Source organism: Prosopis cineraria, unplaced genomic scaffold (assembly GCF_029017545.1).
Source record: "Prosopis cineraria cultivar Desert tree isolate PC_DT_omini unplaced genomic scaffold, ASM2901754v1 PC9, whole genome shotgun sequence".
NCBI classification, from domain to species: Eukaryota; Viridiplantae; Streptophyta; class Magnoliopsida; order Fabales; family Fabaceae; genus Prosopis; species Prosopis cineraria.
Window position 1 is genome coordinate 25,023,655 of NW_026555340.1, and position 16,407 is coordinate 25,040,061.

Below are 16,407 nucleotides of genomic sequence, written 5' to 3' on the forward strand. Positions count from 1 at the left end.
GGATTCTGACTAACAAAAGGTCGAGTGAAGTGCTGTGGAGTGAAGATGTTAAGACGTCAGCTCTTGATAGAATGCCATTATCACGAGTCCCACATCAAAAGACTTTACAAGTGGTGTGAAATTTATAAATTCAAGAGACTTTCCCACCCAATGACTAGTATTTTGAGATGAACTTTTTCTTTGAGCTTGTCCTTGTCACACACTTTAGCAACTATAATATATTATTAGTATATAATATAAAATTTACAAAAATACTATCCTGATCTAATACAAGTCACCTTGAAAAGAATCGATAATCTTTATAATAAATCACTTTGTGGATCATTACTCACTTTTTTAATTTTATCATTTCACAATTATTTATGTTGTGTAAGAGAGAGAGAATATTTTCAAAAATAGGCCAATAGTAAGAGTAAATTAAATTTTTTCCCTTTTTCAAATAACATTAATATATTTAACTATTTGATAAATACTTAAATAGACTGTGTGCATTACATTATTTATGACCTATTCAATTAAAGTATTCCAAGTAATTTAAATAAAATTTTATGTAATATTTTTAAATTAATTTTATTTTTATAATAGAATGTACATTTAATTTCTTATATTTTACCTTTTATATCATCATTAATCTCAGAATTAATTTATATTTAATGTCATAAAATGTCATGTTTTTATTGAATTAACTACAAATGACACACCCGATCTCTTAATTATCTTGCATTGATTCCTCCGAGGTAATTAGAAATGACTTTTATATAATATCAAAGGATCAAGCATTATCTATGAAACCCCAAGTCCCGTAAGTTGACAAATTCAGAAGTTAATGTTGGTACTTGGCATTTAACGTTCCGGCCAAATGACGACGGCGGCGGCACGTAACATTCAAATGGAGAATATATATATATATATATATATATATAAGGAGAGCTGCATCTTCTGAGAGCAATATGTGTGTATGCGGATATGAAAGTGCAAATTCCTGAGTCCTGACGGCTTGAGAAAGAAATTATTGGATCACTTGGCGACAAACTTGCTTTAGGTTGAGATGAGTCAGGATTCAGGAATCCTTGTCAATCTGCAGGTTCACTGTTATTTTATAGATTTGCTTTTGTTTCCTTTCTACAAATTTGTTTCCATTAAATCAACATTTTCAAATCAATCGTGCGAATAGTTTGCTTTTGCTACACTTGTACTTCTGATTTCGTGGTTTGCATTTTGGATTATATCAGATTGCAGATAATAGAAGGCAATAATAGCAGCGTAGCAAAACAGTACAAGACAATTTTGAGGTTAAAAAAGAAAATGTTGTGAGAAATCACCATACAAAAGTAAACTGTGAAAAGAAGCTCACTGAGGAAAAAGCAGTGCGCGTGACCTGCAAAAGCATCAGATAGAAAATGACCTCTTTCACAGCAACCTTCTTCAATCCTCTCCTTGCTTTCAACATCAACTTCAACAACATCCCACAAGACCAGAGTCCAGACATAGTAAAGTCCATTGCTTTCTTCTCTCAAACCAGTCAATACCAAACCCTGGAACTGCAAGAGAGACACCCTCTGATAATGATGATGATTATGTTCTTGAGAGCAAAGAATCTCATGATATTCTTTCCCTCCTGCTTCATGGAGATGTACGACTGTACAACCAGTAAAACACTTGAAAAGAGAAGTTTCATGGGTCCAACACTTGTCAGACACTAAGATATGACCAGACTCTATATCATTAGACAATCCCAAAACCATAAAATAGTATGATAAGTATGTACATAATGATGTCCAAGAAAAAGAAGCTGATGTACCTTGCTTTAATTAAAGAATTGTGATTATGGAAAAAAAAAAAATAATCCTCCCTCCTTCCTTTTTCTTCTTTTTTCCCCCTTTCTTTTGGTTCTTTCTCTAATTTCTCTCCATTATCTGTTTACCTAGGACCAGAGAGTTCCATGGCATAGGAATCCAAAGAGTGTTCATCATCATCATCAGCATCCAGTCCCATGCCAAACATGCTGGGACGACGATCATGAGCATCATCATCATCATCATCATCATCAAATTTTGAAGAAAGAGTGGTGCTTGGGCGAGAAGATGAACTATTGTTACTGTGGCTGTGAAAGGTGGTGTTCATGTTGAGGTTGTCATGATTTTGTGAAGCTGCCCACTTGTCGGCAAGGCCATCACCTTCGAGCATTCTGACCACTTCTGACATTTTGGGGCGGTGGACCGGTAGACTCTGAGTGCAAAGTAAAGCTACTTGCAACATCTCTCCCACATCTATCCTGTCATAGTTTCTTCCTAACTCCTTGTCCACCAACACTTCCACCTTCTTTTCTTGCTGTATTTTCTTCACCTGTCTCAAAAAAAAAAAAAACAATATTGATCTCTGCTCTCTAACAAGTAAGATTGAGACCAGAAAGCCCATCACAACATATTTGCTCACTCTCATAAGTCATGACTAGATAGATGAATTCAAGTTCATGATTCCTGGGGGAAAAAACTAAGGCAAAACCGTCTACAAAAAATAGATAGAATAACTCAATCATGAAAAGATAGATGTTAAGCACAGCTTTTGAAAAGTTCAAACTCTATTATGTCTCCTTGATTAGCTCGACCTACTCATCTTACATAGGCTGATTTTCTTTCTTTCTTTCTTTCTTTTTTTTTGGGCGGGAGAACAGTAAACTACTATGTAAGACATAATGAAGAACTTACCCACTCTAGCATTGCACCTTTCTGATTCACTGTTTTTCCAAACTCAAGAGCCGTCATTCCAGTTATGAGCTCCAATAAGAGAATGCCAAATCCATATACATCAGTTTTCTCAGATGATTGGCCGGTGGAGAGGTACTCTGGTGCAATGTGGCCTACCGTGCCACGAACAGCAGTAGTAACATGAGAGTCAGCATGATCAAGGAGCTTTGCAAGGCCAAAATCACCAACAACAGCTTCATAGTACTCATCCAGAAGCACATTAGCAGCCTTAACATCTCTATGTATTATCTTTGGATCACATTGCTCATGCAGATACAGAAGACCTCTGGCAGCTCCGATCGCTATCCTCTTTCTTGTGTTCCAATCTAGAGCAGGTTTGCCTATATCATAAATAAATGCTTTAGGATCTCAGAAAACAAGTTGAGCGTTTGAACTTGACAGCCAAAGTATGTATTCACACAAGAAATTGAAGGTAACATTTGGTTAATGGAATCCATTACAGAAAAAGCATGGCAAATACAGTTTTTAGCGGAACTCACATCTCACATACTATTATACTATTCATGATTGGGTAATTATATGTAGAATTTCTCCTCAGACATCAGAAGACGAATTGGTTTCCAACTATTGTTTGTTTCCACTAAGAGGAGAATACATCAAATCTATAACATACGCCTAGTATGCCACTTATTAATCATTGGAATGCCTCAATTTAGCAAACCATTTCTAAATGTTTAATATTAAAAAAGCAAGCCTCACAAATTTACAGCACGTTGAGCTTGGATCCAAAACTAACCTTCAAACACACATGTAAAAGAAGTATTCAACTTTGTCCCATGTCTCTTAATGGAAATTAGAACTAGTACCTAGGTCCTTCAATCATGAAACGCGGAAAGGCTAAAACAGGAAGGTGCACATCACGGATTTTAGGATGTAAGTTAGAACTAACAGCAAGGTGATTCTTTCATTCAAAAAGATCTGACAGCAAAAGCGGATATCACAAGATCACAATTCACAAGGGAAGAGAAGTACCAACCTCTAAGTCTGGATGCCACACTTCCATTAGACATGAAAGGATAAACCAGAAGCTTCTCATTAGAAGTAGCACAAAATCCAACTAAGCGAAGTAAATTGCGGTGAACTGCCAAACTGATCATCTCTAATTCAGTTCGAAACTGCGATTCCCCAGCACTTCCAGTGATATCTTTCAGCCTCTTCACAGCAACCAGTGTCCCATCTCCAAGCTTTCCCCTATAAACATTGCCAAAACCTCCAGCACCAAGAATGTTCTTGGAGCTGAAATTATCTGTTGCATGTTGAAGCTCTCTGAAAGTGAAAATGTTGAGATTCCCCAAGTGAACAAGCCCATCTTCTTGATAATCTACCACGAAACAAGAAAGGAAAAAAACAATTGAGAGTCATTGATTGTGTGATTAAAGAATTTGTTTCATTGTTACCTACCACTGACATACAGAAGCGCCCGGTGCTGTCTTTTCTTTATATGCCAGAAGAACCCTAGAGACAGCAGTATGAGAAAAGCAAAGCTAAGGCTGATCCCAAGTGCAATTGCTATTTTCTTGGACTTGTGCTTCCCTGCAAATTTGAAACCAATTATAAGTTGCAAAAGTAAAAGGGAAATCCTTATATTGGTCATAGGTGGTAGAACTTTAGTTTAATCCTCCCAAGATCATTTCTTTTAATTCAGTCATTCAATCATCATTAAACAAAAAACTAACAACGTTGCTGTTTCATCTTATTTTTTAATCCGATATTTAGCATCAAGCATAAGAGTAATCTTACTTTCACGTTATTTACTGCCCAATACTTTGGGTAAGATTTACCATTCAATAGTTAAAGTCTGTTGATTGGTTAACTTTGGCACTAATCATTGAGGGACTAAATTGAAAATGATCAATAGAGGACCAAATTTAAAGTTCACCAGTCTGTAAATGACTAAAGTAGAGTCTGAAGATCGTGCCAGTTTATAAGGAGGCTACCTTGTGAGGATGGAAGAGAAAATGAAACAGGCAAGAGGGTTGTAGTTCCTGAGCAACCTTCAGTAGAGCTTCTTCCACAAATCAATGGGTTCCCCACAACACTACAGAAGTAACCGTGAATCGATACAAAAGATACGTTCAAGAGAAAGTATACGTCTACACACACAGAGACACACAGAATGAAAGAAGAGCCCGTACTTGAGTGATCTAGCTGGAAACTTCGGTACGGGTCCACTGAGATTGTTATAAGACAAGTCTCTGAATGTTTAGAGTTACCATATCAGCAGAAATAAGGACTCATTAAGTAGCTTTTGTTCCATTTTTCAAGACATTAGTCTTGCAAAAGCAGATAAAGAAATACTTTGGAGCTGAGAAAACTCATACTCACAGGAAAGCAAGTTGAGGGATGCTGGCTAGTGACACAGGAAAGGGCCCAGATAAGGTGTTGTTGTTCAGCCTCCTACTCAGGATGGAAAAAGAACACAACATTAAACTCTATGCAAGCAAAGTAATGAAAAACTAGAATGATAAACAGTACTAGAAATGGTCTCATAAGTCAGCAACCAAAATGCAAAGAGCGGTTAATTGTTGGTTACTAGACTTTCCTCCGAATCTTACAAAGATAATTTCAAAACCATTTTCCCACACTTTCTTGGCAAATTAGGGGCAATAAGAAAGAAGATGAGAGTTTACTCACAAATACTGAAGATTATCCAAGTGACTTAAAGAACCGGGAATCACACCAGAGAATCGATTATTGGAAAGATCTAAAGTCTGTAGCTTAGAAAGGGTACCAAGTTCCGGCGGGATTTGGCCGGATACATTGTTGTTCTGCAGTAACCTACATTAATCAATCAACAAATTGAGATTAGAAATTTCAATGACAAAGGAAACAATTAACGAGATGGGTTCAAAGTTCAAATAATCAGTCTGCAATTAGTGCTGTGATCAACTTTCTCGGGGTTTGATAGCCACGAGTCTTGGCTGTATAAACTATTCACAGGCATGGAAAAGAGACTAAAATACAAAAATACAAAGATCAGAGGTCAAATATGTTACAGAATGGCGTGATGACAACAATGTTTCAAAGCCATGCTCTATCCCCAAAACCCCAAAAGAAAGAGAAGCATAAGAAAAAGAAAACTGGAGCAGAAGCTAGGAAAAATGGCAAGGTTCCCTCACACTTGTCGAAGATTTGTCAGATTTCCTATGGCAGAAGATAAGGTTCCAGAAAGAGATTGACTTGGAGCTCCACTGCAAAAACCAGAAGAAAAACCATGAACTCGCCAAATGTATTAGTCTTCCAAAGAGCAGAACATAGTGAAGAAGAAGAACTCACAAGCCTACAACAAGGGAATCAGAAGAGCAAGTGATCATAGCCCAACTACAAGGGTCTACTGAGTATTCATCCCAGTTGCTTAATACCCCATGTGGATCACTCAGAGATGCTCTTATGCTTATCAATGCTTCCACTGCAGCATGAATATACACACAATAAGAGAAACTGAGAAAATTAACCGTAGGTAAAACTCGTTAATGTAAGGAGTCTACACTCCTTATTCCTTACCTTCGTGGTTGCGAGGCTCGTAAGAGAAACAGAGTCCAGAACAAGAGAAAAAGAAGAGAAGATAAAACCAAGGAGAAGCCATAATTATGGAACAATGGTGGTAATGATCGTATTTCACCAAGGAACATGAAATATGCTAAAAGCAATCCTCATAATGCACAAACAAAGTTACAAAGCCGAGTTTTCTCCTTTTAAAAAAAAAAATACTTATGTCCCCTCGTTGTCCTTGGGGTCCTGGCCTGGTCTGTGTTTTTTCTCTCCCTTTTCCTTCCATCACTCCCTTCCATATAGCTTTACAACAAATTCCACAAAAGAAATGAATTAAAAAGAAAAAAGAAAACTTGGGAGAGAGAGAAAGGCAAGGGAGAATCAGATAGGTATGATACGAATTGTCAGAAGTTTGTAGGAGTGAATGTGTTGCGCCCAGAAATTGAGAGGGAAATGTGGTTACTGTGGTCGTACTACCTGGACTTGCTCTCTGATTTTAAACACGCTGCTAGTTATCTTTGTAAATTATTTTTATTAAACCCATCAATATTAAAATAAAAAAATATATAAAATAAAAATATATAAAATTTTAAATATATCTCTACATAATAAATATAAAAAATAATGTCATATTATTTTTATTTTTATGGAGGATAATTTTAAAAATATATTTTAAATATTATTTAAAAAGTTGTGTCTTAACTTAAAAAAAAATTAAATAAATTTTTTAAAATGTAATTTATAAATAGAATAAGAAAAAATAAAACACAACCTCTCCCTTTCTCACACTCTCTCTCCCCAGCTTACTTCAACCACAACAAAATTCAAAACTTTTGTTAAGGGACTTCGTTACCGTCTATTCAAGAATTGATTTGTATGAGGTGTCATTTATATTGCATTGGATTGTATTGTAGTGAAGCTTTTTCCTTTCCATATTTTTATTCTGTAAATCGTTTGAGACTGTATCGTCAGATTTGATCAGCCAAGAGCCAACTGTTACATCTGAAAGCACAATAGCAACAGAGGGTCCCTGTAATGGTAGAGAAATTCTGCGTTCTCATCATCATGGTCCTTTTTCCAGGCCACCTTGGTCCGTCTCGGTTACTAAGGGCTTGTTTAAAAATTTGTTTTAGAAACAGTTTTCTGAAATTTAAAATAAGATAATAAAAAATTTTGTTTAGTAATATATTTTTAAAAAGTATTTTAAAAATAAAAATAAAATATTATTCTGCATGACAGAAAAATCAAAATAACTTTTAGGTGTTATGTGATTATTGTTCTGAAGAATAAGGAAGAATGAAAAAAATATCTATTTTTATTTTTTTTTATTCTTAGAACATGTTCTATAGAACCTAATTTTAAAATAATAAAATAAAAATAATTTTAAACAGTCCTAAATTATTATATTAAAATTTTTTCTCCAGAAAAAAATAAAAATAGCGCACTTCATTCTTCTTCAGTTTTATTATTATTAAAAAAAAATACAACCTTTGATCAATGTACATTTAGCTTTTTAAAAAAAAATTTGTCCCTTTATTTTTTTCCTAAATCCCTTAAGCTTCATGAATCATGATAATAATAATAAAGAATTAAATATAAAACGTACAAGCATATAAATTATATTACTTTTTATGCTGACTTATTAAAATAATAGTAGTTATTAAAAATGAGCAAAACATTAAAAAACAAGTAGAACATTGAATTAAAATTCTTAAATTCACAATAAATAAAGATTCAATGGAAAAGAAAACACAAAAGCTAGAGCAAATAAGTAAAATATATGTGTGTGTGTGTATTACTAGTCATTTTACTCATTGACTCATCATTATTTGGTCAGGCCAATAATAGAATTAGCAAAGTTACGTTCATATCGATAAATTTATCCTTATTTTATATTCATAATTTTACTGATACAACGACGGTTATAATAATTATAACAACTAGTGTCGTAGAAAAATGAAACTTGAAATAATAGGAAAAAATAAAGAAAATAATACCAAAACACATTGAATACTTATTTTATTGCCTCTTGCATATTTTATATTCTGAGATTTCTGACAACACACCATGGCCCGAAAGGATTCGACTTCAGCTTCATCAGCTGGTTAGATTTGATATATCAGTCATTGAGTCACAAGAGGTTTGCGCGCGCCTAAAACCTTACGTACCGTTTTTCGAAACATACAAATTCAGAGATGTTACGATTACAACATGGACACGGGCTAAATAGCGAAACATGAGTACGAGAGAGAATCCGACCGTAAAATCTCATAGCCATGAAAGAGGAACGATACGAAAGACTAAAAGGGTGATGAGATAATGCAAAGACGAGTTCAAAAGAGAAGAAATTTGACTACTTTGTCGGGAAAAGGAATAATAAAGCAAAGAAAAATTAGTTAGAGACGTGACCATTTGGGCACACAAGTGGAATGTGATTTAATTTCAGTATTTGTGGAGGCATTGCCAGCTGTCCTAATGCTACTTTGTTCCCACAGACAAACAACGTGAGCTATCTGCTTTAAGTAAATTGCTGTCACTAAATTTCTTTTCTCTTGCCTCTCAGCGTGACATAATTTATGTATTCATAGGTGTGGGTGCATGTGTGTAAAAGGACATAAATACCCTTGTGATCTCTATGTTTTTTTGCATGGCTTGCTGTAGTCCGTGGCGTTGGCTCACAGATAAAATCAATAATATGCAGCAAGTCATACTCCCTCTAATTTTATTTATAAAATAAAAAAATAAAATTTTTTTAATTCTACTTATAAGTTACGTATTAAATTTTTATCGTAAATTTTTTCTTTTACCCTCCATTAAATATTGAAGAAAAAAATATGTTGCTAAAATATGTATATTTAATATGAGCAAAGGTAAAAATCTATTATGTTTTAAAACAGAGTTAATGAATTTTAAAGTTTTCTTTAATACTAATAAAATATGTTAAAAATAACTTATAAATGAAATCAGAAGAGTATGGAATCAATCAATTTGGATTAACCCAAACAAGTTCAAATATAAGAAACAACTCATGGTCAACCTGACCCTAACAATCCTAATTTATTTAGAGCAATCTTAATATTTGAATTGTTAGATTTTTTTTCTCATTTTTACAATCAATTTCAAATTTTATCTTAAAATTAGCGGTTGTTATTAATATAAAAAATATATAAAATATAGTACCTTTACGAGATTGGGGAGAATTTTGTTATAGGTGCTAATGTCTTACCCCATTCTCATCCTTGCATTCACAATATTCTGCAGTGCTTTTATTCTCAGTGATGCTCCTTCAATCTTCCTCACTTCGGTATTATTTATAAGACATTATTTAAAAGTAATTTTTTATTAAAATACATGATATTTTATAATAATTAAATTACTTTTTTTTAATTTTATCCTTTTTTATTAGCATAAAGATATTTAATATAATTGTATTGTTACTTAAAGTCAACGATAAAAACAAAATTACCTCTCATTTTTTATGGCATCAAGAAAAAATTAATTTTTTTAATATACGTGAAATGATTGAAATTGTCATATAATAAAAATTAAAAAAAATATTTATAAGTCACTTGTAATCATTTTATTAAAATTAAATAGAGATAGTTAAATTATTGATGTTGTTGAAAAAAGTAACAAATTTTATTTTATCCGTATTAAATGCATCTTTTTTTAAAATATTTTATCTTTTATGTAACTTTTTATTCTCTATCCAGTGAAAATTGTGAAAAGGTAAAATGCATATAGGGTGAGTAATAATCCATCTTTTTTAATGTAAGATGACTTGAAGAAATGATCAAAAATTCATCTTAAAAAGTAATTTATAAACAATACTGTAAAAAATACTTTTTTAATCATCAAAATCTTCATTGGAGAGCGTTTTATTCCTTGAATCAACAAACAACGTCTGTGTATTAAAGCAAAAACCTACTTGGGAACACCAAAAGCTCCCCCACTCGTGCTTCCCTCCCGTTAGCTTTTTTTTTAATTTACTACGTTTTCATGCCCTGATCTGTATATCAGTATATGGTATATTTGTAATTAAATCAAGTATCATCCTTTTCTAAGATGTGGTTAAATTAAAAATAAAAGAACAACTTATTATAGAAAAGAGCCAACCGGGATGAAGAAATTTTGATAAGCTATATTTGTGAATGGAGGTACGCTTAATCAATGATTTTTTTCCAACTCCTGATAGTGGATTTAAAAAGAGACAGAATTTAGACCTGAACCAATTTCTGCATAATTATATCTGCTACTAGAAGGAATAGCCGATTAGATCCTAACTATAAATAATTTCCAATGTATTTCATTACAATAAAGAAAAAAATTATTAAAACTTATTAATTCTTTCTAAAAAGCTGATAACTTTTCAAGTTTGCTCATGTTAAATACATGCGCTTTAATGACATATTTTATCCCATCAATATTTAATCTAGGCATAAAGGAAAAAATTGTTATGAAAAAAATTAAAAGATGAATGATGAATTGACTTTTAAACTATAAGTCGAAGAGCATTTGAAATTCTAAACTCATTTTTTATGCAATATCTCCCTTCAATTTTAGAAACAATACAATGTTGCCCCTATGGCCTTATCTTTAATGAAAATTGATTATGACCATTAGTTAATCAAAAAATAAAATAAAAAATTATATAAACTTTGTCATTTTCTATGATTTTTATTCTTTTTAAGTAATTTGCTATCATTTTTATTAATTAATGGTCAAAATTAATTTTTATTAATAATGAGAGTGACATTATATTATTTTAAAAAGTTAAAAATATTTAATTAAAAACGAATTTAAAATCTTAAATGTATGTTCATGGACTTTTAACTCAAAGATCAATTTATTATTTAACTCAAAAATTAATAACATGCTTTATAGATAACGGTGGGGGCAACCTTTCAATCTTGACTTGTAAAGGAGGACAAATGTAGTGTTTCAGGAGGACGGGGCAATTGATTATACCCATGGCTAACAGTAGATGCAATCATTCAGTGTTGATTGATAACTTGAGTGTAATAACTCAGTTCCGACCGGTAAATCTAGTAAAACAACAATAAAGCTTGGTCCAAGCTCCCATAATTATATCAACATCATGTCTCAAACTCTTTTTTTTTTAAAAAAAACAAGGAAATCATTCATAGGTTCACTCAACCAATTTACTCACAAATAGAAATGCAAAAGCATCATGTGAAAAATCAAAGATCTTCAAATCATGACATTTCTCAAGGACCAGAACTTCTTCTCTCTTTGTATTCTTTCCTAAAAAATAAAAAGAAATACAATTTGGTTAGATGTGATTTATCATCTTTTATGATTCCAATGGGCGCAACACAACACTGGCATGCATTATAATGATGCAAATTTATGGCTGTCAAATTTGATTGACATTTATATATATACATATACACATGCATGTTCTTGATCACATTCTTACCTCTAGTTTCAATCATTAGAGCATAAAAGAACCCACATAGTAATTCTTTTCACATGTACCATCAATATCTCCTCCAAGTGGTGATCCCTCTCAATGCTTGTCTCGTCCTAGATCATATGTGCATGCATGACCACCAATTACAATATTAAATCATCATGAATCACTCTATCTTCATCACTTTTTTTATTTGTCCCCGCCATATGTACATTGCCTTCACATTTTAAATAAGGTATTCATAACTTGTGTTTTTGATTTTATCATATACATTAATGTCTCCACGTGTTATTATTAAATTTAAAAATGACCTCATTCTTTAAATGGTAAGTAGGTTCTTTGTAAATTTTATCTTACATATAGATATTTAGGCATATGCGTTAGGATTTAGAAGACTATGACAAATTATGATATTTTTCTTAAAAAAAAAGGCTGAATATCACATTTCTAATTATATTGATAAATAGACAAATATCCTTCCTGATACGGGCTGCATTTGCTGGACTTCACACATAGGGCCTTATGGGAAATATTGTTGGGCTGTTTGGTGGGTGAAGTTGACTAATCTCGGACGAGGAAATATCCACGGGCCTTGGATTTAAAACAATATGGGGGGTTTTTTTTTTTTGGGTATGTGAGGGTATTTTTGGTAGAAAACATCCACTGTCCGGAACCAACACACTGACCAATTCAGATTAAGCTGAGTTTGGACTTTCTGGACAAAAACTCTGCCACCCAATGCTGCTACACTCACAGGACTCTAGCTCCAGAGTTTTGATTAAGCAGATACAGCACCCTTATTAATTGAAACAAGTACTTGTTAGTTAGTATTATAGGGTATTTGTAGAGTCATAGATAGTTTCAACAGAGTATATCAAGTTTTATGGTATATCACCTACACGAAATATAAAATAGAATAGTCACATGAAACTAGTTCAAATGACAAGGCCGTGGGTTTAAATTTTATTATCAGTGTGAGTACTTTGTTGGTGGACGATATATAAATACTCTTATAAGTGTTCTTATAAGTGTATCTTAATCATGATAAGTTACCAGAATTCAATTCATATAAATCTTTTTTTTAATAAAAAAAATGACAAAAGTGGGTTAGAATGTGATTAGAGGTTAAGGGTTTAAACCCTTTTGATATATCAAAAAAATTGTAAACTGACATATACATATAAAAGATAGAGTAAAGCGCCATGTTGTTCATAAAACACTGATATCATGACTTACCTTGATCGTGGTTTGATTGTAAATTCCAACTCTAGTTACAACATCAAATTTATATTAACATCCCAACACGAATTATATTTTTATATATTCATACAAAGTTGTCATTTTCTGCAGTCATGGAAAACGAAGTTTCCTTCGCATTATGAGGCCCGAAACACCCTGTTTTGTCATCAAGTTTACGAAGCTTCCCACTTCATAAATCCTCTCTCTCTCAGTGGATTTCTGGATCAGGCTGGTATACGTTTTTTTGGGTATTTTTATTGTTTTTGAACGAATAACCTACATAGTAAATGAATTCCACTATAATTCTTGTCTTATAATAATAATAATAACAACAACAAGAACAAGAACAATAACAATAATACTCGAGTATTATTGGGGCCTAATTCAGACTGAATGACATGCGCTCATCATGATTCTCGCCATAAATTTTACATTTAATATTGATATTAGTAGTAGTAGTATTTACATATTTTTGGACAAAATATAATATTTATATTCACATCAACGTCATTGATTTCTACCAAATAATAATTAAATTCCAGATTTTCTTTTCGTAAACGTTTCAGAGTAGAGGGCCTGTCGGCGAGCATTTGCGGCCCAATTTGTAAGCCTTAAAATGTGCATCGAGGTGGGTTTAAGTTTTGAGGTCAGCGTTGGGCAACTGAAACTATAAGCTTCATCAGATCTTTTTCTTCACCGGAGATGGGAGGCCAAGACAATGGTTCACTCTCTCCTATTTGTTTGGTTGCCCAGAAAATTTCATGCCTCTTTTCTTTTCATCCATCACTCTCATTTAGTTTCGCAATCCCCTAATACTTATTTGATTTTTCTTTTCTGTGTTTGCATCAGCAACAGCATCATTCCTTCCCGACAAATCTGCCAAGGTGTTCGTTGCTGGTCACAGGGGTCTCGTCGGCTCAGCCATCGTTCGCAAGCTAACCCAACTTGGCTTCACTAATCTCGTTCTACGCTCCCATAGCGAGCTTGATCTCACTCGCCAGTCTGACGTTGAAGCTTTCTTTGCCTCCGAAAAGCCTCAATTTGTTATTGTTGCTGCGGCTAAAGTCGGTGGCATTCATGCCAACAACACTTACCCCGCCGATTTCATTGCCATCAATCTCCAAATCCAGACGAATGTGATTGATTCTGCTTATCGCAATGGCGTGAAGAAACTCTTGTTTCTGGGATCCTCTTGTATTTACCCCAAATTCGCACCACAACCGATCCCGGAAAATTCTTTGCTTACTGGCCCCTTAGAGCCCACGAACGAATGGTACGCCATCGCTAAGATTGCTGGGATCAAAATGTGCCAGGCTTACAGGATTCAGTATAACTGGGATGCGATTTCGGGTATGCCGACGAACTTGTATGGTCCCTACGACAATTTCCATCCCGAGAATTCGCATGTTTTACCTGCTTTGATGCGAAGGTTTCATGAAGCTAAGGTGAAAGGTGCCAAAGAGGTTGTCGTATGGGGAACAGGAAGTCCATTGAGGGAATTCTTGCACGTCGATGATCTGGCGGATGCTGTTGTGTTTTTGATGGACAAGTACAGTGGATTGGAGCATGTTAATGTAGGGAGTGGGAAGGAGGTAACTATCAAGGAGTTAGCTGAGTTGATGAAGGAAGTGGTGGGATTTGAGGGTGATCTTGTTTGGGATACCACGAAGCCTGATGGGACTCCTAGGAAGCTGATGGATCGCTCGAAACTTGCAGGACTGGGCTGGACGCCAAAAATTTCGCTCAAGGATGGGCTTGTTGATACCTACAAATGGTACTTGGAGAATGTCATGCTATAATGTAGTTTGTTAATGGGAATGTGCCATACAAAAATTATAGGTACCTGTTTTTCCATCATGATCTTATTTTAGTTTTATTCATATTGGGCACAATATGACCAGTGATTCTGTATCATTTTATGAGGAATCAATATCTTAATGCTAGCTTGTTGTATCTCGTGATATTGTGACAATCAACTGAGCTATCGCTAAAAGCTCTACATTGAATCTTATATTTCGCTTGCTGTTAACAAACAGTTGCTTTGTTTTAAGCTTAACTTTCCCGTAGGAAGATAAATGGTTCTCCTGTCAATCCAGTTTCCTTGTTAATTCTATTATTTTATTTTCATTTGTAATGTGTGTGGTTGAACATATGTCGAAACTTCGTTACGAGTTCACGTTGATAATTTAGCATCGAGTGCTATGTCCTCTTCTTGGGGATGATAGAAGCCATCCATGCAAAATTTTTATGCAGTCCCAGTAGAGGTTTTAGGAATCTTTTTTACTTCCGTTTTGTCTGTGGGAACAAGTTCAACAGTCTATCATCATACTACTAAATTTGTTTCTTGACGTTGTATTGGACAATGCACACTGCTGAAAGTAGGCTGACACTTATTCTCTTTCTCTTCTCTAGTAAGCTTGTCCTGGCCCTTGGTAATAGCGGGGATCTGTTTCATTGTACGGTGTAAAAGGATGAATATTTGCGGTCACAGTTAATTGCTTTGTTTGGGCTAGTTTAGATTGATGTTAGTTTCTCCCTTTCATTTTCTGAAAGATTTGGATAGATCCTTTGAATAGCATGATCAAGACTTCACTGCGAAGCATATCAGATGTTATAGAGTAGCTGCAGCCAACTTCATTACACAAAGCCCGAGTATCTAAATTGGTGACTTGCTTATACCAATATGTCTTGCTTGGCCCGTAGAGATTCCTCAGGTAGGACAGGATGGGATGACTTGTTTCTCTCTTGATAGGTTGAAGTGGTTTTATTGGAGGCACATATTCTGTAATATGGTATTTTGAGTCCCCTTATTAGGATCCATAATTTCTCTCAAGACAGATACATTGCACTGGTGTGGCACAAAGTTTTAGATCCCGAAGGTTTCTCATAAACTGTTTTCCGTGATCGAGAATGGGACAAATGTATTCTGTCTCTTAACTGTCTTTCCCCTCCGCTGTGCCTTGGTTTTAGTCTTGGTGTCTTCGCTGGACCCAGCTTCATCAGGTCATTAGACCTTCTAGTAATTGAATTGGGTGGTCTTCCTGCTTCTTTCCCATCTTTCAGCAAACCAATATGGGATAATTTGTTCAATCCTTCATCTTAGCGTGCTCCTATTTGCCCAATGAGTTGATTGTATGTCTGTCAGCTTTGACATGTATGATCAGGTGAATTAAGAAATTTAGGGCTGGCTAGGGTGGTTTAATCTAATGACATCTCGGCTACAAACTAATGCTGGAAGGAAATTTCATTTTACTCTGTCCTAGTACTATGGAATTTTATTGGCTTACCGATTCTGTTGTACTGGAAGGAAAGTACCTGAATGTGAATGTCAAGGGCATGAAAACAGCATTTGCCAATAGCTGCGTGGACATTGATCCCGAGGTAGTTTTTTTTTTTTTTTTTGGTTGAGCAAATTGATCCTGAGGTAGTTTAAATCAAAGGTTGCAACGAAAAGTAGGACTTATTCCTTGCTCA

At 34.2% G+C, this 16,407-nt stretch overlaps 2 protein-coding genes across 4 annotated transcripts; one reads left to right on the forward strand and one right to left on the reverse strand.

The window, feature by feature from the left end:
- Positions 1-1,264: 1,264 nt before the first annotated feature.
- Positions 1,265-6,720, reverse strand: LOC129320875 (probable LRR receptor-like serine/threonine-protein kinase At2g23950). 2 transcript variants are annotated; one of them, XR_008595845.1, is made up of 12 exons: positions 6,273-6,719; positions 6,045-6,177; positions 5,888-5,959; positions 5,403-5,546; positions 5,094-5,165; positions 4,904-4,963; positions 4,706-4,806; positions 4,170-4,301; positions 3,745-4,089; positions 2,709-3,088; positions 1,802-2,346; positions 1,265-1,639 (listed from the first exon to the last, which is right to left on the reverse strand). XR_008595845.1 is itself a non-coding variant. In XM_054966532.1 (12 exons), exons 1-12 carry the CDS (start codon positions 6,352-6,354, stop codon positions 1,624-1,626), a joined length of 1,959 nt encoding a protein of 652 aa, XP_054822507.1. In that variant the 5' UTR covers positions 6,355-6,720; the 3' UTR covers positions 1,265-1,623. The 2 variants fall into 2 exon arrangements, 1 of the variants encoding a protein (XP_054822507.1); XM_054966532.1 differs by having other exon boundaries at positions 1,925-2,346; positions 6,273-6,720.
- A 6,777-nt stretch (positions 6,721-13,497) lies between these two features.
- On the forward strand, positions 13,498-14,944 carry LOC129320781 (putative GDP-L-fucose synthase 2). Of its 2 annotated transcripts, none has more exons than XM_054966378.1 (2): positions 13,498-13,654; positions 13,783-14,944. In XM_054966378.1, exons 1-2 carry the CDS (start codon positions 13,636-13,638, stop codon positions 14,730-14,732), a joined length of 969 nt encoding a protein of 322 aa, XP_054822353.1. In that variant the 5' UTR covers positions 13,498-13,635; the 3' UTR covers positions 14,733-14,944. The 2 variants fall into 2 exon arrangements, with proteins under 2 accessions (XP_054822353.1, XP_054822354.1); XM_054966379.1 differs by having other exon boundaries at positions 13,502-13,654; positions 13,789-14,944.
- Positions 14,945-16,407: the final 1,463 nt, after the last annotated feature.